We start from the raw sequence: 27,816 nt of genomic DNA, 5'->3' as shown, positions 1-27,816 counted from the left end.
AAGGCCATGTCTTCCCTTCACCGTATCAAATGGACGACGACTTCCAAATCCTAGTCTCTGAACAACAACGAGAACTCATGGCGGCCAAAGAACTCGAATCCGATCTCGATTTCGCTTTCCAAATCCAAATGCAAGAAGCCATGGAAGCCTCCCTCTCTATGAACCCTCACGAGCCTTCCTCCTCTTCCTTCGAAATCGAAATCGAAGACGACCTAATCCAAGTCATGAAACTCCAAACCCTAGAACTCGAAAAATTCCAACTAGAGAAAAAAGATAGAGATCTTTGCGAATCCGAGATGAAAAGAATTTCCTACAATCTCAAATGCCAAATCCACGACGGGAATCTCGCCCGCCAAATCCACCAGATGCCCGACGAGGAGTGGGAGGAAACCGGGGATTATTATGAGAAGCCCTTTGGCGAGGCGAGTTCTTCATCGGGTCCGGTCATTGATGAACCTTTTAGGTTGTATTTTAAGGGTTTGGTTACAACTGAGAATGTTAAGGGTGAGATGGTGAAATTAGCGGGGATTGGAATCGCGGTCTGTGATCCGCGGGATAATTTGATTTTACAGTTACAGAAGCCTTTGGTAGGTGGGGGAATGTCTCATGGGATTGTTGAGACTAAGGCCTTGATTGAAGGGCTTAATGCCGCGCTCTCTTTGGATATTAATATTAAGAGGATTGATGTGTTCTTCGAATACGTGCCTCTGTATAATCATGTGAGTTCTCTAGTCTACAAATCTATGCATATCTTGGATTTGTTTCATTGTCTCTTTTATGCATTACTTGTCAACATATATTATGGGTCACTAGCCAGTGGTTGAAAACAAAAATAGTAAAGAATTACGTAAACCCGGATTGAATATAAGAATGAATAGTTTCTTGTTGTTTGGATTGTGCTTGGTAATGGAATGTATTAAAAAATCCATATAATTCTTGTGATTTGATCAATTAGTATTGCTATAAAACAAGTTCGTATTTTATCTTTGTTTCCTTTTCTTAATACCGAGAAACAATTTGAAAGAACAGAGTCGACCCCTAGAACTACTGGTCCTAAAACCAAAAATAAATAGGTCTACTCCTCAATTGAATCAAAACTTTGATTGGAACTCAAACTCAGAATGATGTTTTGTTTGAAAAAGCTGAGAGATTTTATTGTCGTATCGTGAGAAAAAATAAGAATGAATGGGAAGAAAAATCCTTTTTTTTTTATTGAAATGTGTTCATTAGTGTTTATAAAAAAAACATTGAAATGTGTTCGTTCATTCCTACTACTTATCATATTCATTTCTTCTCTACCTTCCCATAGTTCTTTCTCCAGGGGACTCCATTTTTATCATTTCGGTGAATTATTTCCAGTCCGCCCAATCCATCGCGGTATCACTTGGCTTCGTGCTCCGATGATCTGGACCATACTCAAACAAAACCGAAACGACTTCTGATAGACTTGTACTAGGAACTAGTAGTGAACAACAGATCGCTTCACCCCGTCCCTCCAACATGAACCTCACCTCCTAAAGAAATGGGAATTGAAACTGGGATGGGATCAAGCGGTGATAGAACCAGAATCACCCACTGGTTGGTTAGTTGATTTTCACATACATTCTGGTCACATCAATTAAGAGAATCGATGTCTTCTGCCATTATGTGCCTCTATACAGTCATGTGAGCTCCCATCAGTTCTTCCTCGTCTGCAAATCTTTGCATATGTTGGCTTTCTCTCCTCGTTTCGTTTCATGCATTACTTCAGAACACACATACATTCAGGGTAACTAGTCAGCGCTTAAAAACAAAATTCCTAGAGAATTGTAAACTTTCTTGAATAGTCTCCTTGCATCGGAATGTGCTTGGTAATGGAATGTATTAAACAACACGCATAATTCTTGTGATTCGATTAATTACTATTGCTATAAAACGGCCTTGTATTTTACTTTCGTTTACCTTGTCTTAATAATGAGAAACAGAAAGAACCGAGTCGGCCCCTAGGATTGCTGGTCCTAAAACTAGAAATAAATAGGTCTACTCCCCAATTGAATCAAAGCTCTAATTGGAATTCTAACTCTGATTGAGGTTTTATTCGAAAAAGCCGAGAGATTTGATTATCGCACCGTGAGAAAGAAAAAAAAAGAATGATAGGGGAAGATTTTTTATTTTTTTTTGAAATGTGTTTGTTCATTCCTACTATTCATATTCATTTCTACTCTACCTTCCTGAAGTTCATTCTCTTGGAAACTTTATTTAAATCATTTCGAGGAATTCGTTCCAGTCTGTTCAATCAATTGCAGTATCACCTGGCTTTGGGCTCCGACGATCTGGACCTTACCTAAACAAAACTGCCCAAACAAAACCTAAACCACTTTTGATAGACTTGTACTAGAAACTAGTGGTGAACAACATAGTGCTCCGCCCCGTCCCTCCAACCCGAACCTCACCCCCTAAAGAAAAGGGAATTGAAACTGGGATCAAGCGGAGATAGAACTAGAATCACCCACGGTCCGGTTTGTTGATTTTCACATGCATTCCGGTCCCATCAGTCAAGAGGATCGATGTCTTCTACAATTACATGCCTTTGTACAATCATGTGTGTTCCCATCGGTTCTTCGTTGTCTGTAAATCTTTGCATATCTTGGCTTTCTATCTTTGTTTCGTTTTATGCATTAATTCTGAACATACATGGTTACTAGTCAGCACTTTTTTTTGAACGGCAATAGAATTCATTTAAAAAAGACCGAGATGGTCAAATACAAAGGGCGGCCCAGTGCACGAGGCTCCCGCCATGTGGGGTCTGGGAAGGGCTAGATGTACGCAGCCTTGCCCCTGCTTTGCAGAGAGGCTGTTTCCGTGACTCGAACCCGTGACCACCAGGTCACAATGGAGCAACCTTACCGTTGCGCCAAGGCTCGCCCTCTTCTTTGGCTAGCCTATTAGCCATTCCATTAGCATAACGACACACATGCTTGAAAAACAATGGATGAATCCCCTTCCCAATCTTGAATTTCATCGAAGAACTTGGCAAATCTCCACGGACAAGGGTGGAGTCCTTTAAGCCAACGGATCACGTTCATAGAATCTCCTTCGATAATCACTTTATCATGGCAACTCTTATCAATCAATTTAAAACCTAGATGAACCACCCGAACCTCAACTTCATTTGAATCTGCAATACCAATGGGACCGGCAAAAGCCCAAATCACTTTCCTAGATCCATCAAAATTGAATTTCAATAAGCCGTGAGATGGAGGCTCCTACTCCTGAACATACTTCGCCCGCTCCTCCACGCTGCAACACACCTCCCTCCATCCATTCCACAGGTCATAAATAGACACAAATCTAGAGCTTGTCAGACTTAATCAAGGTTACTAGCCGGCGCTTAAAAAGCAACAATCCTAAAGAGTTACGTAAACCTGAATGGAATATCATTCTTGAACAGTCTCTCAGTGTCAGATTTTGCTTGGTTATAGAATGTATTAAAAAACCCACATACTTCTTGTGATTCATTCGCTGAAAATCTTTTAAATAATTACATAAATCTTTAAAGATGTAATGGAATGCAAATGCGTCATGCATATAATGGGTTTCTTTGATAGAAGCCGCATTTCAGTCAGATGCTATTGGCATGTCGAAGTTGGTTGTAACAACCCCTCACGTAGACTTAGGGATTGTCAAGTTCTGATTTGATTAGTTAGTTTGATTAGCAAAATCCTCATGGAAGCTGGTGTAATTTTTTTAAGAAGGTAAAATATATTAATAAGAGCCAAAAAAGTGGCAAGGATGAGGAGTCCCCAAAGACACACTGAAGCAAACAAAAATACTGAGCATATAAGCTACATTCAACTAAGGAATTGGGAAGACGTTAGGAACAATTAGACGGTCCCTGTTAGATCAAGATTTTGCAAGGCGGGGGATAAGGACAAATTTGATATCCATATTGATGTGAGTGTTGTAACTTTACGTAGTTTCCTAAGAAATGGCATTAGAAGAATGGTGTAACTTGTAAGTTTCCTAGTTAAAAATATTAGATAGATATTAAGGAGAGATAAGAAAATAAGATATAAGATATATATTATTTTCAAAAACAAAAGATATAAGATAGATTTTGAGGACAGGTAAGAGGAAAGTATATTATATATATATTAGGAAGTTATAAGAAGATAAGATATTAGATTTATATTAAGGAGAGATAAAAAGAAATTAGATTAGAGAAAGTTGTTGAAAGAGAAGGGTATGTAGGTAAGAGAAGGATTGGCATTGGGTTTATTTAAAGATTAGGGGCTGGGTTTCCCTCAACTATGTTCCATTTTTTTTTTTGGAATGGTAAAATATCATTGAAAGAAGGGAAGAGACCGAGATGGTCCACCCAAAAGAAGTATAGAATAGGAAAGGAGTACAAGAGGAATTTAAGAGAGAAAATGAAAATAGGAAAGCAATACAAGAGGAGTGGTTAAACAAATGGCATTGTAGTCTCAATGCAGTGGGCTAAATTTGGCCAAAAGCTAATACAATTGCAAGTGCCCATCAACCCTCTTGGTGTAAGAAGGGTGGCATAAGCCTCAGAGGAAAATAATGCTATGGGAGGCTGCTTGGTGCAACTAGGGTTCGCGAGTCATTCTTTGTGAACTTTAGTACCATAGATAGGTTCTAACTTCAATAAAACAGCAGCATACATTCTCATAACAAAATTAAGGGCTAGTAATCAAATTACAGCTAGGTTTTCACACAGATTCAAAGCCTTGGAATTATTTCACCCATAGAAATCAAATTACCCAAGCTAGTTCCATACAATAAGTTACAAATAAGGGTAATCAGGTTAGTGATCAAGAAAAGCCGATCTCTAATCATATCTATAAAAGAAACTATCTAACTATGGTTAATTGAAACTAGGATGGATTGTGGGCTAATGGCAAGGGATAGGGATAATGAATAACAGAAGGTTATGGCAAATGTAGTTCGGTGGGTAGAAGGGTTAAAATGGTGATGTAGGTAGGCTAATGAAAAAAATATGATGGATCCATACTTATGATGTACCAGGCGTCGAGCGTTGTCATGTTGCATGTGGTCTCCAAGAGGGGGAAGAGAGCTAGAATGGAAATGAAGTGGGTTCATCTCAGCCAAGAAATTTAGTGCTAAAAGGAAGAATGATCAAGAGCAAAATCAAGAAAAGATCAATATTGTTAACTTACCAACTTCTCCAAAACCTTAAGCTGTTGGAGAAAGGCGTTATTTATCTTTTATACTTTAACACTCCCCCGGACGTGTGGCTCACTTGGCAAATGCGTGGCACATGTGGTCCCACTTTGGGCCGACCATCGCATGTGGATTTTTGCTATCCGGGAGGTTTGAACTCGAGACCTTTGGCTCTGATACCATGTTAACTTACCAACTTCTCCAAAAGCTTAAGCTGTTGGAGAAAGGTGTTATTTATCTTTTATACTTTAACAAATATCAATATCAAGAAATGATCACGATCAAGAACAATCAAGAAAGATGCCAATTTGATGTACCGATTTAGTGAAAACCTAGGGTTCGCGAGTCATTTTCAGAGAACTTTAGGAGTGTGGATAGGTTCTAACTTCAATAAAATTGCACTATACATTTTCATAATGAAATAAACAGCAACTGTTAATTAAATGACAGCTAGGTTTTCACAAAGTTTCAAATCCTTGGAATTATTTCAACAATAGAAATCAAATTAACCAAGCGAGTTCCATACAAGAATTTATAAATCAGGAAAATTGGGTTAGTTTGCAAGAAAATCAGATCTCTTATCAGATCTATAAAAGAAACTATCTAACTATGGCCAAACAAGACTATGATGGATTGTGGGCTAGTGCAAGGGTGAGTGTGAAGCATGAATTATGAATAATGAATAGGGGAAGGTTGGGGCAAATTAAGTCGTAGTTAGGTGGGTAGAAGGCCTAAAAGTAAAAGGGTGATATAGGTTGGCTAATAAAAGAAATATGATGGAAGAACTCTTTCCACAATTGTTTGTGTTGGCATCATCTAAGGATGTGATGGTTGAGGAGTGGTTTCGCCGCTTAGACAGCAAGGTGATTTGGACTCCTTTCAGGAGGATTTTTTTTAACTGGGAGCTTGAAGCAATGGACAAGTTGATGCAGACGTTGGAGAGTTATTATATCAATTCGGAAGGGGTTGATAAGAGAGTATGGCTCTGGAACTCAGATGTGAAATTCTCTGCTAAATCATTCAACCACCATCTCCTACCTTGCCTTGATACCTCCAGAGTAGCCTTAGTGTGGAACATCCCAGCTCCGTCGAGAGTTCGCATGTTTGGTTGGGCCACTTGTTGGGAAAGGATCCAGACTATTAAATTCCTAAAGGAAAGAAAGATGTGGCTCATTGATTATTGTGCATTATGCATCGATTCCAGGGAGTCGGTGGCTCACCTCTTAGTACATTGCATGATGGCTAGAGAGGTCTGGGGCAAGTTGCTATCTAGATTTGGGCTAGCTTGGGTATTTCCTGCGAATTTCTTGGAGCTCCTTGAATGTTGGGAATTAGTGCTGTGGAAAAAGAAAGGCAAAATTCTCTGGAAGGTTTCCTTTTTGGCTACTATTTGGGTTCTTTGGAAGGAGCGGAATGCGAGAATATTTAAGGGTTGCTCTAAAGGAGCCCAATTCCTCTTTAATAAGGTGATTGCATTGACTATATCTTGGGTAAAACCCTAGAAAGTTTCAGATTTGTCTCAGCCTTCGAGCTGTGGCAAGGTTGGAGAGTGATTTGTTGGGGCTCTAGCATCGAACCCGAGAGAATTCAAGAATGGACTCCTCCGACACCTGGAACCTAAAGTTGAACTTCAACGGTTCCAGCTTTGGTAATCCTGGCCCCTCGGGTATTGGAGGTCTGCTTAGGGATGAAACAGAGGGGTTATTTGGGCATTCAGTGGCCCGATTTGCCTTTCAAAATATGAGGAGATATTAGCTTTAATTCATTTTGCACATAGTGGTGCCCATACTTGGTGGATCAGGGCTTAAAAATCAAAACGGATCATCACAGTGTAAAGTAAGTCCTGCACAACATAAATGGCTCGTAAAATTGCTTAGCTATTATTTTGCAACTGCCTACAAAAAGGGAGTCTAGAACTCAACCGATGCACTCTCTTGTAGCCATGAAGAGACTTCCTTAGCAGCTATGTCAAGATTGCTCTCCACTTGGATGGAGGAACTCCTTGAGGCAACTATCTTCAACCCAAAGTTGATTGCAATTACTAAAAGATACAGGAGGAATCAGGTTCAATCTAATATTACACCTTAACTGCTTATCAGCTGCACTATAATCATGGTTTTACATTTCCATCGAAATCGACACAAAATGACCGAAATACTTCCATTTTCATCTCCACTGAAATGATGCAGAAACCGAAATGCACATTGAAATCAAAGTAATAAGTGCAGTAGTGGTATACTATATGTGTTACATAATTATATTTATATGAAGAGGAATGCTAAACTGAAGGGCGCCCCATTGGTTGAACGATACCAAATTGCATTTATAATATGTAAAAGTCAAAGAACATTAATTGTACTTTGGTATCGTTCAAGTATTCAACCAATGGGTGCCCCCTTTCACCCAATTTCTGCAAGGGCACCCCTGAGTTTTAGCATTCCTCTTATATGAATTGCATGTGAAATGGAGTGTATGTACTGTGTATACATATTTATATGAATTACATGTGAAATGTTTTATGTACTAAATTATTAAACATACTCGACCATGCATGTCGCTGGGTGTTTGATGTTATTAAACCATTAATGATGGTTGTCTTGCTCATGTGATGGTTTCTAAGTGTGTATTTGTGTTTAATCTAGCATTTTTTGAAGTTTCATCTTAAAATTCTATCATTTGCAAATATTTCCATGATTTTACAGGATTTCTGCAGAATTTCCAACCGAAATCGAAATGTATCCGTTTCCGTTGTGTCTGAACCTGAAACCGAAATTTAAAACCTTGACTATAAGGGCCGTGTGATAATTGATAAATTCTCAATTTGGAACAAGGGAATTTTATGATTCTGATATATTCAAAGTCCTGAAAACACATTTCCTCAATGTTCTTTTGGCTTGGAAAAAAAAGAAATTAAACAACAAATTGTGGCATGTGATGCATGCCAAAGGACTAAGAGTTAATCAATATTGTCGCTAGGGCTTTCCAACTACTACCTATTCATGAATCATGATTGACTATGGAATGACCTTTTCTTGGATTTCATCGACCTACCAACATTACATGGGAAAAATATCATCTTAGTTGTAATGGGTCAGATAATTTTATGCCTCTTGAGCACCCATGGATGGTTGCTCAAGTAGCTAAGGTATTTGTGGTGAACATATTTAAAACTCATGGCATGCCAAACTTTATAGTTAGTGTCTGAGATGCAGTTTTTATTAGTGCCCTTTGGTAGGAGTTCTTTCTATTGCAGGGAATCAAGTTACAGATGTCCTTGTCCTACCGTCCACAATCAGAGCGACAAATGAGACCAGTAAATCATTGTTTGGAAACTTCTGTTGATGCTTTTAAAGCCAACAACATTCAAGAGTTTTTATATGGTGTCTGGGCATTCATGCGCGTAATAGGGGTGCCGACCTTGGTATTTGATCTAGTGACAACCGACTGTCATTGGATCAAATATCAAGGGCCCGACACCTATGTCGTACCCTCCATTACACGCATGAATTTGCAAACACCTATAAAGATGGCAACATGCAATAGGTCAATTGGCTTCTATGGGTTGAATGGGGGTACAACATCTATCATGAGTCAACACACATGACACCATATGATATGAGGTGCTATATGGACAAGCTCCTCCCTTGATTTCCACATACATGCTAGACACGACCTAAGTACATCAGGTTGATGGGATTCTAAAAAACTTTGACCATACTAATGTGCAGCCCAAGATTGACAGAAATATTTGGCCGACCAAGGTAGAACGAAACACAACATTGAGGTTGGGAACATGGTTTCCTCTGATTACAGCTGTGTAGATAGATGTCAATTTAGGGGTTCTCTTAAGCTTTCTTGCCAATTCTTTGGACCATTTTGTCTATTGGAAAAGATTGGAATTGTTGCTTATTGTCTTGTGGTGCCAACAACTGCTAAAATACTTCTCGTCTGTCATTTATCATCCCTGAAGAAGAAAGTGGGCTAGTGTCACGAGGATGCAGTTTGGGACCTTCTCGGTCTTGGTCTTAATGAGTCAATTTTACCATTAAAAAAAGATAGAAATATGATGGATTCGTACCTATGATGTCGTATCGGACCTCGAGCGTCAGCTTGCTATAGGTTGTCTCCAAGTGGGGGAAGAGAGATTGCTAGAGTAGAGTTGAAAGGGGCTGATGTAAGCCAAGAAAATGATAGATAACAGAAAGAAACATCAAGATCTTGAAAAGATTAAGATAAAGAAATATCAAGGTTAAGAGAGGGAAAGATTGGAGCATACCAGGGGAGGGGGGTTTATATGCCCAACCGAGGGGAACAATTTACGAACCCGACCGAGGGAGGTGAAAAGGGATGTGGAAAAAGAGATATAGGGACGTAAGAGGAGGAAAGGAGGGGAAAAGAAACAAAGAAAAGAGACAAAAGCAAGAGAGGGAGACGTGGAGGGGGAGGGATGAATGTAAGAAGTGAGGATGATGATAGATGGATGGTGGAAGGTGAGGGGAGGAGGGAGAAAGTGTAGTAGAAGGGAGGAGAGAAGAAAAAAGAGGGGAAAGAGAAGGGAGGAAAGAAAAGAAAAGAGGGGAATGATGGGGTGGAGTTTCTTTACGTTTTCCAAAATAATCGTTTTTTAGATGGGCATTTAGGATATCTATATGAAGGGATTTAGTATTTAAGTGGTTGGTCCCTATATTTGATTAATAGGTTGAGAGGAAAGACATTAAAGGGGCTTAAATTAGGTTTTTAAGAGTTTAGCCAATAGGAAATAAGAACTAAGTAGGCAAGGGTTAAAAGGTTATAAAAGATGTGTTTTAAAATGATAAGTTGGCCATGAAAACTAGGATTGAGGCTCTAGTTCAGTGGTCAAGGCATTTTTCTTTAACCTCGAGGTCGGAGGTTCAACCCTAGCTTACCTACTAAAAAAGTTGGCCATGAAAAAGGCAGTATGGGGTTGCCATAGGCTGATGTGGGCATCCCCCACATCTAGTGTAAAAAAAATGCTAATAATCCAAATAAAATGCTTATAAAAGAAAAATAACACATGTCCAGTAGTCCAACAGAATAGAAAAACTCCAATGGCTATGATGATGGCTGGATCACATCACTTCTTCTACTTATATAAGTTATGTAGTGTGTGATAGTAGGCAATGACATATTATTGTCTGCAAGATGGAGAAGCTCAAGGCTCTTTATATGGGTTCTCATCAAGCTGAGTACACATGCATGCTCACACTTCGTCACTTTTATTGCCTTCTCAATGATCTTAGCATGCACCTTGTGCTTAGCTATGCTTTTTAAGATCAAGTCAATGCAATGAGCAGTGCAAAAAGTCCCATACAATCTATCCCTCTTCTCGATTAACTTCTTCCCTGTATATGCGTAGCTAGAGAGTTATCAGTGATAACCTACACCACTTTATATACTCTGCAATCTCCTCAATTGTGTATCATCAATAAGACGAAATATCAAATTTCTGTCCCTGATGGAACTAGAAGAAACCATGTCCTTGCTAGACTATTAACAAGAAAATTAATTTAAATATCTACTTTCCCATATGTTCATCCATCTGACATGATACTACACCTATACTTAACACGTGCCTTATTGTGGTCTTCCATTACGCCATTAATATTTCTAACATCTTCCTTGAGGATCGATGTCTTCATATCATGCATGGTGTAGAGGGTATTAGGCCAGGCTCATATGCTTCTATCACCCAAACTATAGCCGCAGAACATGGGCTATTTACAATATTAAAAGGGAGGACATTTGCATAGACAAATCACCCGATCTTCTTGAACATTTCTACAATTTCTTCCTTCTTCCACCTAGAGTTTAGGATAGTTTGTCTTAGAAAAAAAGGATCAATGAGACTTTGGCCTAGGTGGCTGAGAAGAACCACCACTAACCGCCTAACCGGAATCCCACTAATTGGAGTTCCCCTGTCACTTGACTTGAGCTATCTTCTCTCCCAAAACTCCTAATGTCTGCAAGTTCATTTCTTCTTTCTTTATCACTTTTATAATTTTTTAAAGCATTTAAACATTCGTGAGTAACTTTTGATGGACAATTTGTGCACAATTTTATTCCATAATGTGTCCCCGCTAAATGATTATTTATGCGGCTAATACCCTTCATGCACCTTTGGTCACACAATAAACATTTGGCATATCCTCTTTTCCCCACGCCCTCAATTTCCTGTGCATATTTCCATGCAAAATTCTTCTTATCACCCATGTTTATAAATAAAAAGAAGTAAAATGCACTCCAAAAACCACCAAATATTTGAAAATAATAGCTATGAATGGATATATCAGGGATTTTCAGTCACCATATGGAGTGCACAATAACAAATTTTTCACCACCACAATCTTTGTTTTGTTGATAGAAATCCACCAGGGATTTTGATTCCATTAAATGGTTGGAGAGAAATCACAAAACAAGGTTCAGTAAAAAAGAAGTTACCAAAACTCATGTAAATATATCAAATAATCCTTGTTCTTCTTCAAATTGATCTTAATTCTTAATAGAGCATACATAAGTTTTAACTATTAAACATAGATTAGTGGATGATTTTTTTTTAAAGGGTGAAATGGGAAAATGGGGGATTCAGGCCATAAAAACGACGCCTGACTATGAAATACCTGTGACTCGTGAACTGGAGGCGAACTAGTTATTTCATGGTTGATAAATGATACTGGCAAGAATTCGAAAATAACCTTATGCTTCTGTCTACTCCCAATTACGTATCAAATGAACCACTTTCCCAAAATCATATCAAATCAATCAAGGAATTGCTATACATGAAAACATTAAAGGAAGATCCATGGCTGTATATTCTCCTTTTCATTAATAAGATTCTCTTTTTCTCTTTCAAGAAAAAGGAAATGAGACTAGAAAATTCTTTTGGCATGATTTTGTGGGAGACATATCAGGTGGGTGCATGGGTTTCTAAAGGAGTCTGTGTCTCAAGTCTTTAACTGATTGTGTAGGTCATGCTCTGTCCTTGCAATCTGCTGTACTGTAACTGTTTTAAATTTCCACTAAATTGCAATTGCTATTTGAACTAGTAATTAACACAGGTCATGCTCTGTCCTTGCAATCTGCTGTACTGTAACTGTTTTAAATTTGCACTAAATTGCTATTTGAACTAGTAATTAACACTCAAAGAAATTCAATTATCATAAATGAACTATAAAGAATCCCGGCCTCATCAATTGAATGTGCTTATCAATACTGGATCACCTACAAGTATGTACACCACTTCTCCGTACTCCCAAAGCTTGTATAATATGCACATGGATATATTCTTTTGATTTGGAACCTCTAGTTGCTTGGAAATGAATAGATCTTTTGGTTCTCTTCTCATTTATTGGAAATATGCATCCATGTATGATATATCATTTATCCATGTGAGGAAGAATGCCTTTTGATAGTCTTGCATTTTGCTGAATTTCTCAAAATTACTTGCTAAATTCTGCCGTGACTTGTAAGCTTCTGATCTAAGTTTTTTTGGAATCAACTTTTCATGTTCTAAGGGAGTTTGGCAATCGTTTTCTTCTAATGCAGGTTATGGGGAGATGGGCGGTGAAGCAGCGTAAGCTTGAAAATTTAGTGAGTCAGGTGAATCCGCTACAAAGAAAATTTGAGGCATGCCGTATTTATTTGCTTCCACGATGTCATATTAAGTTTGCATTCAAACTTGCAAGGGATGCAATAGATTCTCAAATTACAAAGGCCGTCGAACCCACAGTCGATAAAAATCTGAAACATACTTGCACAATCTGCTTGGAGGACACGGATGCTTCTCAAATGTTTTCTGTTGATGGTTGCTTGCATAGCTATTGCTTTTCTTGTATGAAACAACACGTGGAAGTCAAGCTACTTCAAGGGATAGTGCCCGGATGCCCTCATGACGGCTGTAATATTAAGTTGAAAGTAGATAGTTGCAGGAAATTTTTAACCCCCAAGTTAATTGACATCATGACTCAACGTATAAATGAGGCATTGATTCCTGAAACTGATAAACTTTACTGCCCATACCCAAAGTGCTCTGCCTTGATGTCAAAAAAAGAAATGATACTTCCTCAGCAGGATTCTTCTTCTCTACGTCTCGCTGGTGACCAACATTGGCAAAGAAAATGTATCAAATGCAAGGCTTTTTTCTGTCTCAATTGCAAGGTTCCATGGCATGCTAATATGTCTTGCACTGACTATAAAAGGTTTAATCCTTATCCTCGTGCGGAAGATGTTAAGTTACAGACTCTGGCTATGCAAAAGTTGTGGCGTCAGTGTGTCAAGTGCAGCCATATGATTGAACTGGCCGAAGGTTGCTATCATATGACTTGCAGGTATCATTTTCTCGTTCTTTCAGTTTCTATCTGTCTAATTGAAGTGATCTTCAACAGATGGTCGTGCTCCGTAGATTTCCAATTTAACAGATAGAACACTAAAGCTTTTTTGCTTTTTTCCTCTTTTAATTTCAAAACCTAATTTTTGGTGTTGCCAAGCATACATCATTAATTACCATTGAACAAAAAAAAGCATACATTATTAATTTGTGTTCCTAATATGCAATGATGTCTAGCAAGAAGAGAGCACAACTTAGAACATGCAAAATTTGAAATTCAAATTCAAATATAGGGCGGTAACTGAAAGTGAACAATGAAAAACATTTCTTTCCCTTTTTTTCAGATGATTAAGTAACCTATGATGCTTGCTTTTGTTCGTAGCATGACTTTTACGGTGATAATGGAAAGTGAATCTCAAAGTGGAATGTGCTTCCAACATTCTTTTTTTTGCTTCATATTCAATCTGTTATTCTCAACTTTTTCTCTATGTATTTGGATATATAGTCACTTGGAGCCTTTTTTCTGTCATTTGTACTTCTGATTATTGTCTATAGAAACAATTCTATTCATGAATTGCTGCAGCTGATTTTTGGTAAATTCAATTTTTTTCGAGGAATTTTGTGTGCTTCTCTAGATCTTAATGTATTTGTTTTGCCTACTAAGAAAGAGATCAAATGGACTTGAAAAATCAAAACTTCACTTTGCTGCTTGACATTCTCAAAAGTTAATTTTGGTATGTTCTCATTAATATGCATGTGAAGTCTTCAAGAGCATGATGCTCAGAAAAAAGACAACTTCTTTACATGCTTCCATGCAACACTGAATTGTTGACTAGCGAGGATACACGGCACTAGGAGTTTCATCCTCGGAAAAGACAACTGCTTTCCATGCTTTCATGCAACGCTGAATTGTTGACTAGCGAGGATACATGGCACTAGGAGTTCCTTTGATTTAATAGTGTTCAATGGAAGAAATGCTTTCTAGGTTTGACTCCTAATTTATCTAACGGCACAACGTCACACGGATCTATATAAATATGATGAAACAATATTAAATGGTTAGATCAAGGTCAATCTCCTGCTGATGATTCTGCTGAGATGGAAGATTCATTCGTTAAGTTAGCTACTCAAGTCTTTCAACAGGGACTCCGTGTCAAATTTTTGCTCAGCTATTGGTTACTTTCCCAGGGCTATCTTCTTAGACAAAAGCGTCTCTTATTATTAGATAGGTGCAACTGAAAAAGGATAAGAAAACCTTTTTAAACATTCACTGAGCAAACTTTTTACATTGACAAAACACCCTTAAACTTTAACATATGTACAAATACAAGTATGATATACACTAAAGACTACAACATGTTCTTGCTCCCACGTGCTGAAAGCTTAGATAGCCTTCATATCCTTCGAAAAGAATTCCATGAATCCATTAAAAAAAACAAGAATTTCATACAGCCAACCTTTTCCTTAGTAATGTATTAACAACCTGCTGGAAAACAACCACCTCCTTTTCTACTCCCAACACAATTTGCAATCTCCCTTGATATGCTTGGTTCTTTCATGAGAAGGTGAAAATCTAGATTTGAGGATATATGAAGTATTGTTTGATTATCAAAATAGAGTTCTAAAGGAACTCTTAACTCCCACTTCCATGAAGCCGTTCCAAAAAAAAGAATTCCATGAAGCCAACCTCTTCCTCAGTAATGTATTAACAACCTGCTGGAAAACCACCTCCTCCTTTTCTACTCCCAACACAATTTGCAATCTACCTTGATATGCTTGGTTCTTTCATGAGAAGATGAAAATTTAGATTTGAGGATATATGAAGTATTGTTTGATTATCACAATAGAGATCTAAAAGAACTCTTAATTCCCACCTCCAATAAAAGAATCTTGAGCTATTGCTTTATACTACCCGGCCTTGATTCTCTCGATATAGCAACCACTTATTGTTTCTTGCTTTTAGGTGACTAAATTAGCTGTAACATATTAGACCCAAGGTCACCTGAAACGCGGTTCGTTGCTGTATGGGAATGGGTACAGGGTACGATGAGGGTAGGGCCTATTTCAGGTCGCTGGTCAGTTTAGAGCGCTAATCCGAGTCACTCTGGTACTCTATATATATAATTTCATATATTTTTACAAGAATATCATTCTATAGTCCATACCATAGTTGCCGGAAACTCCTTGGGCGAGTGGGAAACCCGTTTCCCCTAAAACGTGTTTCTCACGGTTTGGAAACTCGTTTCCCCTAAAATGAAGGAATTCCAAAATATGATACAAAATTGGAGAAATGTTTCTAAAACACATGAGAAACATATGGAAAACTTATGTAAATAATGTGTAAACGCATGATAAAAGTATGCAACACTCGTAGAAAATGCATATGAAATGTGTAGGAAACATGTGTGGAGCTTACGAAAATCATTTTGGAAAAAACACATAATTTCCTAAGACGTTTCGCATACGATTTTCTATTATTTCTCGTTTCTCGTTTCCCCTGTATTTTTTTCACGCGTTTCCCGTTTCCGTTTCACGTTTCATTTCCCGAATTCGTTTCCCACCTTGGTAACTATGGTCCATACTATATACATTTAAAAAAAAGGGCGGCCCAGTGCACGAGGCTCCCGCCATTGCCATTCATATATATTCAAAATAAAAATTCCAGTTCCAATCCAATCCATAATATATAAAATTTGAAGATCTCCAAATGCCACTAAATTAAATACCAATGTATGTTGCATTCTCAATCTTAAATGAAAGCAAAGAGAAATAGCCACTCGTTTTATTAGGCGAATTTTAATGCCATCACATGCAAGTGCATAAATGGCCACCATGATGAGTAGTTGTAGTGATGGCTCACTTTCTTTTTTCCTTTTCAGCAAGCAAAGAAAATAAAAGAAAAGTTGAAGGTAGAAAGAAGTTCAACTTTTCTTTTCAAAACTCATTCTATTAATATATTTTCCTTATGCCAAATGTTGTATCAATCACATTGCAAGCAGTATAGGGCTTTGCTTGCTAGAGTGGGCTTATTATTTCTCTTACAAAAAAAAACACAATATTCTTTGAGAATGCAGGCACAGGTAAAATACCTTTTGTTGCTCTTAAGAGTGGCACTAGTATTTCACTAGTAAATAACTTTGACATCTCTTTAAAAAAGAGGTGCCAATATCAATAGGCTTGTGGTCGATTTATGGTTTTTAAGTGGTTTATTCTCCCTTCATGGTTTCTCTTCTCCTTCATCTCTTATGCCTTTTACAAACTCTCTCTCTCTCTAATAGCAAGGAAATTGGGAAGGATGATTTCCAATACTACATGGATTGTATGTCAAGCGGTGATCTTCAATGGAAGTTTATGTTTGAACTAGGGTTGGCAACGGGGCGGGGCGGGGCTGGATATTGCATTTCTCGTCCCCCTCCTCGCCGAGAGTGAAATTCCCTGCCCCTGCCCCGTCTCCGCTTCGGGATAGCAGGGAATCCCCATTCCCGGTTTGCAGGGAATGTCTACCCCCCGTCCCCGCCCCGCACGCAACGGGGACAAATTCCCCGCCCCATTGCTCTCTCTGTTCTTTTTTCCTGTGTTTTTTTTATTCATTGTTTCTTGAGGGGACATTAATAGAGGACTTGGAAAGGACTCTGTCCAAGGTTCACTGATAGGGCTGGCAACGGGGCAGGGCCGGATGTTGCATTACCCGTCCCCGTCCCCGTCTAGAGTGAAATTCCCCGTCCCCGCCCCGCTTCGTGGTTCGATAATGACAAATTCAAAGAAAAGTGTCATTCATACTGAAACGATCTCACATTAGGCTTGGATTATAGGTTCTCCTCAAATATACCTGAATTCTTTGAATGAGTGCAACAATCAAACATGAGATGTTACATATCTAATGCCTTCAATACTGTCCAAAACAGAGTATTGACCATCACTTGGAGAATTCAAAGTCTGAGTACTGTTTGGTGCTTAAACTCTTTAAGCCTTGGAAAAAAAAGGTAAGATGATGATCTAAAGCATGGAGAATTCACACAAACAAGCTAAGATGATGATCTAAAGCAGAATCACAAGGAAACCTGCCAAAGCTTGGATCTAAACTCTTATGTCCAATGAAACGAAACTGTTAGAACTGAGAATTATCCTTCAAATAAGGAAATTCTTACCAAAATAAGAACAGATGAGTGATTGTGCAGAAATTCCTTGAAACTCAACCTGTAGAAATAAAATTCCAAACTATTAATTAAGAAAATGAGTAAAGAAAAAGAAATTGGAAACAAGAAAAGATGAATGGAAGATATCAATGGATAAATATATACCTGAGTTTGTCCAAAAAGAACACCCATTGTCCAAAAAGATATAAACAATAGCATAAATATATCAATATGATAGAAGTGACAAAAAAAGAATTGTAGTTGTCCAAAAAGAATAGCATAAAGATATAAAACACCACCACATTGTCCAAAAAGAACACCACATTGTCCAAAAAGAACACCCATTGTCCAAAAAAAAAAACACCACATTGTCCCAAAACAACACCACATTTCCATAACTTTCCTTTCCACATTGTCCAATCTATACATGGCAAAACAAAACAAAAAATTAGTTTATATAACAATAAGCTATTAATATGACAAAAATAACACTCTAGTTGTTATGTATACTATAATACCTCATCATCAACATCATTATCATCAAAAATTGTGCAACACTGTGGATCATTTGCCGAACAAGAACCTTGACCTAACACAAACAAATAAATTAAAGACTAATATAACTTCAATAAATAATTAAGTAAATATTTGATTTGATTACCTTGTATCCTAGCCCATAAACAATTTTGAGAACACATTAATGCCTCCAATGTTTCAGGATGAAGGCTATTGCGACGTGGACTAACTGCCTCCCACCAGTGCTAAAATCAGACTTGGAAGCAACTATAGAAACAGGGATAGCAAGAATATCTCTAGCAATCATCTGTAAGGTGGGATATTTAGGTCCATTTGATTTCCACCAAGCCAACACATCAAAGTCAGCAGTTCTGGGCAAAACTTTTTGCTCTAGGTAATGGTCAAACTCTGTACTTCCTCTTCCATAAATATGTCGTATTCCTCAAGAAAATCTGAAGTGTTGCGAACATTAGGTTGAGAAGAAGATGAACTATAAGAGGGTTGATGATGTCCTTCCTTAGATTGATACTCCAAAAGCAAATCATAACATATTTTCCGAATTCTCTCGACTTCAACTTGAGCATCATCTCCATAGATCTTAGGAAAGAAATTTTTTAATAATCCCATCTTATATCTCGGATCTAAAACAATCACCACTCCCATAATACCGTGAATCACACTCCAATACTTCTCAAATTTATCCGACATTTTTTTTGCCATCATCTCTATAACCTCATTTCCACATATGACCCACTTAGACAACTCTGTTTTTTAACTTACAAATTATTAAAAAATAAATATTTGCCGTGGGATAATTTGTTCCAAAGAATAAATCGGTTCGTAACGTGATTCGATCTTCTTAGAGGGAAGATCAACCTCTTGATCCACTTCGACGGAAGGATCAGTCCTCCTTTGTACACAAGACACTTTCTCAAACAATTTTCTTCATTGATGAAATAGAAGATTACAACTTATATATAACCCATAGATCCTATTCAACTTTCCTACTTAATAAGAATCCTACCCAAATCTACTTCCTAATTAAATAATAGCTTTCTATTCTAAGAGTAGCCAATATGCTAAGAGTTATATCAAATCTCCATATCCTACTAAATATAAATAAGTACTAAAAATATTGCTAGCAGCCACATTAATATTAAAAGCCAATTTAGATATTGCTAAATCCTAATTTATTCAACTCTAAGTGGGACCCATCTATCTAGGCACGTATCATAACATTTATCCTATCAATACCTTTAAGTTGAGCGGCAGACGTGCAGCAAAAAAAAAAAGAACTAATGATCCAAGTTTCAAAATCAAAGTTTCCTACACGTAGTCAACATGTAACTTGGAGCATAAGAGATGGAGAGAAAAGATAACTTTGACAACCAACCAATGCAAAAACCTCCATAAAAATAGCATTTATTCACTGTTTACATATTGTTTATAATACCCTTCCACCCCACTCTCTCCCCCCCCCCACAAAAAAAAAAAAAAAGCATCCTATAAAACCCTCTTCTCTTTATATATATATATATATGGACTTTAAGCTAAATTAGAATCCCACCCTCCAATCACTAATCTTGACACTTTCCTAACTATAATCAGATCCATAGATCTACTTACATCTACACTCCTAAACTTGAACCTAGAAATCAACTTCGAAAGGTATTAATGTTTCCAGAACAAACCAAAAATTTGTAGGCCCCCAATTCCGGCGTCGTCTTAGCAGCATAATAGTGGTCATGTTCGACCCCCCCCGCCTCCTCCGCAAACACACCCACGCACCACCCACCCACAAGCCACTTCGAAAGGCTTTTCCTTTTGAAGAAACTCCATCAGTTGACGAAGATAATTAATATGTTATTCCGGACTTTGGCTATAAACAAGCATTTCATCAAAGTAAGCAACCAATTTACTAATACAGGATGAGTACTTGTGTCATCATTCTAATGAGTATACCTGTCCTGTTGGATAGCTTAAGTGGCATGACAACTCGTACAAGTTGATTTTGGTGTAGAATCAAGAACCGTCTTCCTTTATCTTGAATATCGCCTTTTTTCTATTATTTTATGATACCCACTTCTCAAGTTGATTTTGGAAGAGACTTGAAAACCATCTAGAAAAGGTCTGTCATATCATTGAAATAAGAAATTGAAAATTTGTACTCGTCAATATCACGATTATCGATAGGCATACACCATGATCCATCCTCTAGAATAAGAAGCGATGGGACTTAAATAGCACGACCAGATGGAAGGTTGTAGAAACTAAGATGGAAGGTTCTCATCAAAATTGTATGAGTTACGTTTCGGCTAAAATTTTAGGCCCCCGATGGATGTTCCCTCCCTCTCGTGTTAAGCTCAGGGTTTTAGATCAGACCTATACCATTGGGGTTGAGCTCTCGAAGGATAACCTTTCTTCGCCGGCGGATAGTGCTCCGGTAGCTGACAGGTTTCCCCCTTCTGATCCAATGGGTCCCATTCGATTGGCGAATGGGGCTTCTTTGCTTGGCGTGCCGTTGAACCCCGTAGAGTTTTCAAATTTCAAATCTTCATATGCAAAAGTTTCTCGGCGGGGCCCAGGTTTCGTATTTGAAGTCCAAATCTCATAATCAGCTGTCTATTCGAAGTGGAGTCTTGACTTCAGGGGGGCGTCACGGACAAGCTTCCAAAAGGTTCCGAAAAGCAAATCCAAAAGCATATAAATTGCTGGGGAACCTTTTGTGTTGTTTTTTGGGCCAAAATTTTAACCCACAGATTTCTTCTTCAAAGTTTGGTCTGTTCCGGACGTGTCAATTTCTGCAGCATCTGTTGGGTCGTCAGGCTTGGAGAAAAGCCCTCTCTCCCCTTTAGGTGTAGTCTTTCTGGGTCAAAAATAAATCATAGGTAGTATAGGGCTCTAAATCGGGTTTTTGGGATGTGTGTTCGATGTAAAGAATAAGTACTACCTCGATTTTTGCTACAATTGGCTTTTTCACTTCCGTATTAATTGCAGGCGGTGGCTTCTCTCTTAAAGCTTAAGATTTCTGACATGAATCTTGCTCGGTATGTTCCTTCCTTTAAGGAATTGTTAAATGGAAATTGTAAGGAAGCCTCCTGTTTTTTAGGTTAATACAGTTTGAGCTCAGAAGAGTCGTTTCAATGGATCGTAATACTCTGGAAACTCAAGTTATTAGACGAAGCAGGATGAAATCGGTAGATTGCTCTCTTTGGATTCACACTTTGGATGAGGTAAGACGGCTTGCGTATAATGAGATTAGAGCATCCATTGAAGATCTTACCCCAAGTGAGCTTGCAAAACGGGAACTTAAGAGGCAATGGAAGTAACTTAAAGAGGACGCACAACAAAATGTGGAGTTATTTTCTTTGACTCGCACTCAAAATATCAAGAACATATGTGTACCGGTTTATAAGCTTCAGCTTTTCAAGGACAAGCTGAATTTTGAAGATAGTACGCGTCGAGTTGGGTGGGAGGTGGACTGAAATCTCTGTATCAGTAAGCTGGAGGAACTAATTGCTACTTTGGAGGATCCAATGGAGGAAGTCCCTACACCGGAGTTTGCGATCGTTTTTTCCTCTAAGGATAAGAGGCTGCAGAATAGCGTAGATTTCTTCCTTGGCAAATTAAGGAAGTGCTCCCTGTTTTGATTGGTTGGTGCATGGAAGTTTTAGTTTTTTGGGGGAATCGTAGTTTTGGAGTTTGAACAAATCGGGACTTTTTGGGTTTTTCGGATTTTGGATTCGAGTGTTAAACTTGTAGTACTTACAAAGTAATGCTTTAGCTTGTCAATAGTTTTTAACACAGTACTGTAGATAGGTCGGTGAAATAGCGGGAGGAACTAGCCCCTATAAAGCCAAATTTCAAGGTACTAAAGGTACGAAGTTGATTCCTGATAGCTTGAGAGACCACGGTCTTTCGCTTAAGGAGTACTTGTTGCGATACGACCAAAGGATGGAGGATGTGATGGCCTGGAAATATAGGCGTCGGATGTAAGGAGGAGCAGCGGCAATTTAGGATTCAAGAAAGATAATCGATGTAAGGGGGAGTAGCGGCAATACAGGTTAAAATCTTGGGTGTGATTGGGGAAAATCTTTGTCGGATAGTCTGTAGGGTAAGATCTGCCCATGGAATGAATAGGAAGTAAAGGTCTACATGGTTCTTTAGTTTGTGGTTCAGGGTATACCCCGAATAGCTTTAATTGATACTTTGTAATGACTCCTGGTCCCCAATGTAAATTTCATAGTATCAATGAAAATATGTCATCTTTCAAAAAAGAAAAAAAATAGCACGACCATCTGCACTCATATGCCATCAACTATTCTTTGAAGTAATTAAGTGGTGGGACTCTGCAAGGGCTAAAACATTTGCAAATAAATCCTTTGACAACAATTCATCAACCTATCTCCTTAATTCTCCATGGTGTGTCAGGCTCATAGGTTAGGCTGCTTGATTTGGAATTGTCCCCGCATATGTTATCAATATTGTGTTTATCTACCCATCAAAAAAAAAAATATTGTGTTTATCTTTCATTGGTGGGAGCTCACAAGGTAATTCATCTAGAATAAGGTCTTCAAATTGATGTAATTGACTTCGGACCTCTTGTAGAAGCTCGTCTCGCATGGATCTGTTGATTAGTCAAGAGATTAGAGGTATCTGCCCTTATAGGTTTAGGAGAACTACTTTCAATGGATACAAGGTAAAGTTTTTCCCATCCTTCTAAAAAGTGTAAGCATTTTGTTCTCCATGATTGGTTGATTTTCTGATCGAAAATCCATGGCCTAATCAAGAGTGTATAACATGTATCGATGGGTACCACGTTGCACTACACTAAATTCTTATAATCTTTGCTGATAGAAAAACTATCAAGCAACTTGTAAGGTTTTAAATTTCGGTTTTGATTTCTGTCACCACATAAGGGTTTCGGTGGAAATCCTATAAAATCATGGAAACATAAGCAAATGATAGAATTCTGAGATGAAACTTCAAGAAATACTAAACACAAATACACACTGAGAAACCATCAGTTAAGCAAGACAACCATCCATAATGGTTTATTAACATCGAACACTTATTGACATGTATTGTCACACATCTGATAATTCAATACATACCACACATCACATGAAATTCATATAAATATTTATTTATACATAATACGTACACCATATTTCGCATGCAAATCATATAGATATAATTATGTAAAATATACTGATATAGTAAGCCGGCCCCAACTAGTCTGGGACAAAGGCTTAGTTGAGTTGAGTTGAGATACTGATATAGTATACTGCTAATACACTTACTATTTTGGTTTCGGTATGCATTTCGATTTTCGGTGTAGATGGAAAAGGAAACATATCAGTTGTTTCGTGTCGGTTTCGGTGGAAATTTAAAACCATCACCATGTTTCAATTAGAACTTTGTTGCCTTTGTTGAACCCCACCACTTTGTACCATCTTCCTAACCACCATATTCTCTCTTGGCTCACCGTTAGTGATCATAGTGCCTACTTTTGTCTCCAAAAAATGCTCGTGTCTGAAATATATTTTTTCAACACTAATCCATGTCTGGCTCGCTCTTAAGTGGGATCATCGTTCTCTAGTTCACTAGCAACACTCTAATCTAAGTGAAGATTCTGTTTATGGGATCCATCTTCATTTTCGTGTTCTTCTTGCTAATGAAATTTTCCCGTCATTTAGGACCCTCAAAGGACAAATGCCCAACTCCTCCGTACTTGGAATGGACTTGTCCTTCCATATATTAGAACCTTCTGTACGTTTTACGGATAAACCTCCCCTTGATGGTTTGGTTTGGAAACCGTATGGGGCAGAAATGTTGGTCAATTGATCACTTTTAATGCTTTGAGAGGCATTAAAAGTCCTTCCCCCGTTAGTTGAATCAATGCCCTGATATCTAAGTTGTTTGTCTTCAACTGTAAGGGCTAATTGATAACCTTCTTCAGCAGACCAAATAGACCAAATTTGTCGGGCCATTAGTTCATTCTGAAATGATATCCGAATTGTGAACCTTGCCAGCATTAAATGCAGCAAGTTGTGAACATTGCCAACATAACAGAGTAAGTAGTTGTGCGTTTCAACCATACCGGACATTGTCTCTAGTTCGAAGAATTCATTTGTACACTCTTCTCTCTCTATTGCAAATTATGGTACCCATTGAAGAGAGGCTGGGCATAGTTGGTCCGTAGAAACCTTCTCCTAAGCTTCTCTTTCATCAAATTTCCATTGTCAAATTTTGTTGAAGTTTATTGTATCTTGTATTTGTCAACAATAAATTGACTTCACGTTCCAATCCTTTGTCATATCACTCAAATTAAATAAATTGCCAGCACTTGTGAGCCGATCTAGGAAAGTTTCAGGTGAACTCTTCCACATAAATTAGCTACACATAAAGCTTAATTGACCTATCTCCTCCATCTTAGAAGAATCGATCTTCCGACCCACCATATTGACCCATGAATTCATATCCGATAGCATGTTGGTTGAATTCAAGTTCTTCCTCATCAAAGGTGTCATCATCCACTTTAGCTTGATGTGTTTGGTTCCCCAAACCGCTCCATGTGTATTTCTTCCTAGTCTGACTTTTTTCCAGCTCTTGGTTGGATTGGGGTTTGAATTCCACCTAGGAGACCTTCTGGTTATTTGGTGGAAATTTTTAAAGGATCAGCTCCATTAACTTGGCCAATCCTCGATGTAAGAGTTGATTCCCGTGCATAACTAGATCAATTTGTCTTGTTAAGGTATCTACTTGCCTTTTCAGGGCATTAATAGCTTCAAAAGACCAATTGATATTCCCTCGGAGAGAAGATAGCATAAAAGGTAACCTCCATAGAATTACTGTTCACTTGATTTTCATAGACCCCAAATACCTATAATTCATCTCCTCTTTTCTTTATGATGCATACATCAGTCCTAATTAGAATCACACTTAATCCTAATCAATAATCTAGGACTTTTCTTTAAAAGGAAAAAAAAAAGATCAAAGGTCACCTACTTACACTGAAACTCTTGCTAAAGTTTAAAGTAGAATCAATCTTCGAAAGGGTATTATTGTTTCCAGACCAAATAAAAAATGTGGCCCCCATGCTAACTCTAGCAAGGTGCTATGTTGACGTTGTAATCGAAGTACAATATGGTTCAACTTTGACCCTTTTTCTTGTTTCTTTCTTGGTTGGGAGTTGGGACCCCTCCTCTTGTGTATCAGGTTGGACCACGCATACACCAATAGCGAGACCTTTAATATTTACTTTAGTGAAAGTGACTTTCCCCTATCACAACTTGTCATCAAAGATCTCCTTCCCTTCACCATCGTCTATCTTTATGCCCATATCTAAAGGTGGAGATCGGATGTAGGTACATCCCTTGGATTTTCCACATTGGCCTTTATATCTCCTTAGGGCAGTTTTGCTTTTGCTTCATATAGTGGCATGTTTGTAAATTTGCTCTTTCTTTTGTCTTTAGTAGTCTTTGCCATTAGTAGGGATAGTTTGGTTATTTTGTGTTTTACTTGTCCGTTTTGGTCTTTTAGGCTACTAAGGGTAGGTTAGTCTTTTTACATGCATGGGCTGCCTATAAAACGGCCATTTTTCTTGTAATAGTTTTGAATTTAAATTGAAATTTGAAAAGGGAATCTCAGCTTTGGGAAATTGGAGGAAAATTTCTCCTTGTAAGGAGAAGGTTTCTTGCCAGCCCCAACTAGTTTGGGACAAAGGCTTAGTTGAGTTGAGTTGAGAAGGAGGAGGTTTTCTTGTGTATCTCATGGAATTGAAGGTTTGAAGCTGGAATTTTCATCTACGTCTTATCCTGCTCATTTCTTCCTTGTTAATCATGGAAATTTCAATTTTCTTGAAGATCTTGCATTCCCGTGCAAGTATCCTATAGCAATTTGAGAAGAGAAAAAAAAAAGACGAAGAACTTGTCGGCACTTTCATCCCTAGGCAATCGGAAAAAAGTTCTTCAAAATCGGCGGCAAATTCACTTCGGCGGCCACTTGCATCAAGATCCCACTCTAACCTTTTTGTTCTTTTTTCTCATTACTCAATCTTGTATAATATTTATTGTGTTGTATATGTTGGGAAATGTAGAAAATCTATTAAGATCTGGCTGTCTGTTTTACCCTAAACATGACATCAGAATCAGCTGACATCTAGAAAGAAGTTTCATTTCATATCTAACTAGACGACCAGATCTCTATTTGATCCCATGGAATTCCATTTGTCTTAGATTTCTATGTTGTCAAATTTACAGAGTATAAGAAAACGAAATTCATTGGAGTGACTCATGTAAACCTCAAGTTACTGCAAATGTATCATCCATGTCTTTGCAGAGAATGCTGACAATAAATTGTTCCTTTCTCGTTTATGTCATTTGAATGATTAGAGAATGACTAAATTTGCTCGCTTAATTCCAGCTTGTTAAATATATTGAACCAAGCTTTGCTGCTTTCAGTGATGTATCCATGTCATAGCATCTAGATATTTTTATATGGATATTCTAACCCCCATTCCCAATGTGCATAGCCTTCACAAGAAACATAGAAACCATGCAAACTATTTTTGCAGCAAGTTTCCCAGCAGGGAAATCATTTTTCATTCTCAACAAATATCACCAAACAGGATTTATCTATTGGAGGTAGTCTTGGCAATATGAGCCAAAGTCCCCAAACCATGCTCATGCATGTGTGCCATTCTGGTGTAGGAAATGCTTCTGGTGTAGGAAATGCTTAGTCTATATTAATCCTTCCGATTTTTTCATAATGTTTGACCTTATTTTGCTAAATCCAGGGTAAATTGATAAGAAAAACATAGTTGTTATCCTCTTTATTTAGTCCAATCATGTACAAAAGTTATGACCTCGCTTTTTTTCAGACAGCCTACGGCAATCAATCCGTGTTTTTAATTGTCACTGTAAACATCTCTGTTGACTTTACATTTATTCAAGCAAATGAAACCGCGTGACTTGTTCTGCAGGTGCGGATACGAGTTTTGCTACACCTGTGGAGCTGAATGGAAAGACAAGAAAGCAACATGTTCTTGCCCGCTCTGGGACGAACATCGTATCATGTATGATCAGGATGAAGATGAAGAACATGAAGATGAGTTCTATGACGACGATGACTATTATGACGATGAAGAAGACTACGAGTCTGATGATTATGCGTATTACCCAAGGGATCATCAAGGTGGACATATAATTTACTAGGGGTGCAACTAGGTTGATTTTTTCTGAATTCGGGTTGAGCTTTTATTGATTGCTATTCATTTTTTACCAAAAGCTTATCCCGACCCGACCCGACCCAAGTTGCGCCACTAGTATTTTCCCTTCCGACTTTATAAATATGCTGCTACTTATCAGATATTTTCACTGGACCAACCAAGTTAATAAAGGTTTATTCTGCCTCATGGTTTCTCTGTTGACGTTAGTATGTTTAGACGAGATCCAGATATTTTCATGGAAGTCTACTGAAAGTGCTTTTTGTTGGTTATAAACTTTTATTGGGTTGGTTATTTAATTGCCAGGACTTCTGAAACAAAGACTTGTCGAAAGTATATATTGAACAGTTAGCAGATTAAGGAGCATTACCATGCCAAATATAAGGCCTTGTTTTTTCCTTTGACTA

The 27,816-nt window shown here is 38.0% G+C and overlaps 1 protein-coding gene across 1 annotated transcript; it reads left to right on the top strand.

Moving 5' to 3' along the window:
- Window positions 1–27,816, top strand: LOC143880432 (E3 ubiquitin-protein ligase RSL1-like). The gene is made up of 3 exons (XM_077383439.1): window positions 1–719; window positions 12,748–13,529; window positions 27,167–27,816. The coding sequence occupies exons 1-3, from the start codon at window positions 30–32 to the stop codon at window positions 27,396–27,398; spliced, it is 1,704 nt and encodes a 567-aa protein (XP_077239554.1). The 5' UTR covers window positions 1–29; the 3' UTR covers window positions 27,399–27,816.

This window comes from Tasmannia lanceolata, unplaced genomic scaffold (assembly GCF_043159265.1).
Source record: "Tasmannia lanceolata isolate RefF3 unplaced genomic scaffold, GAP_Taslan_0.1 ptg000006l, whole genome shotgun sequence".
In the NCBI taxonomy this organism is placed as follows: Eukaryota; Viridiplantae; Streptophyta; class Magnoliopsida; order Canellales; family Winteraceae; genus Tasmannia; species Tasmannia lanceolata.
The sequence above is the reverse complement of the archived record's forward strand: the minus strand, read 5'-3'. Positions and strand labels throughout refer to the sequence as shown.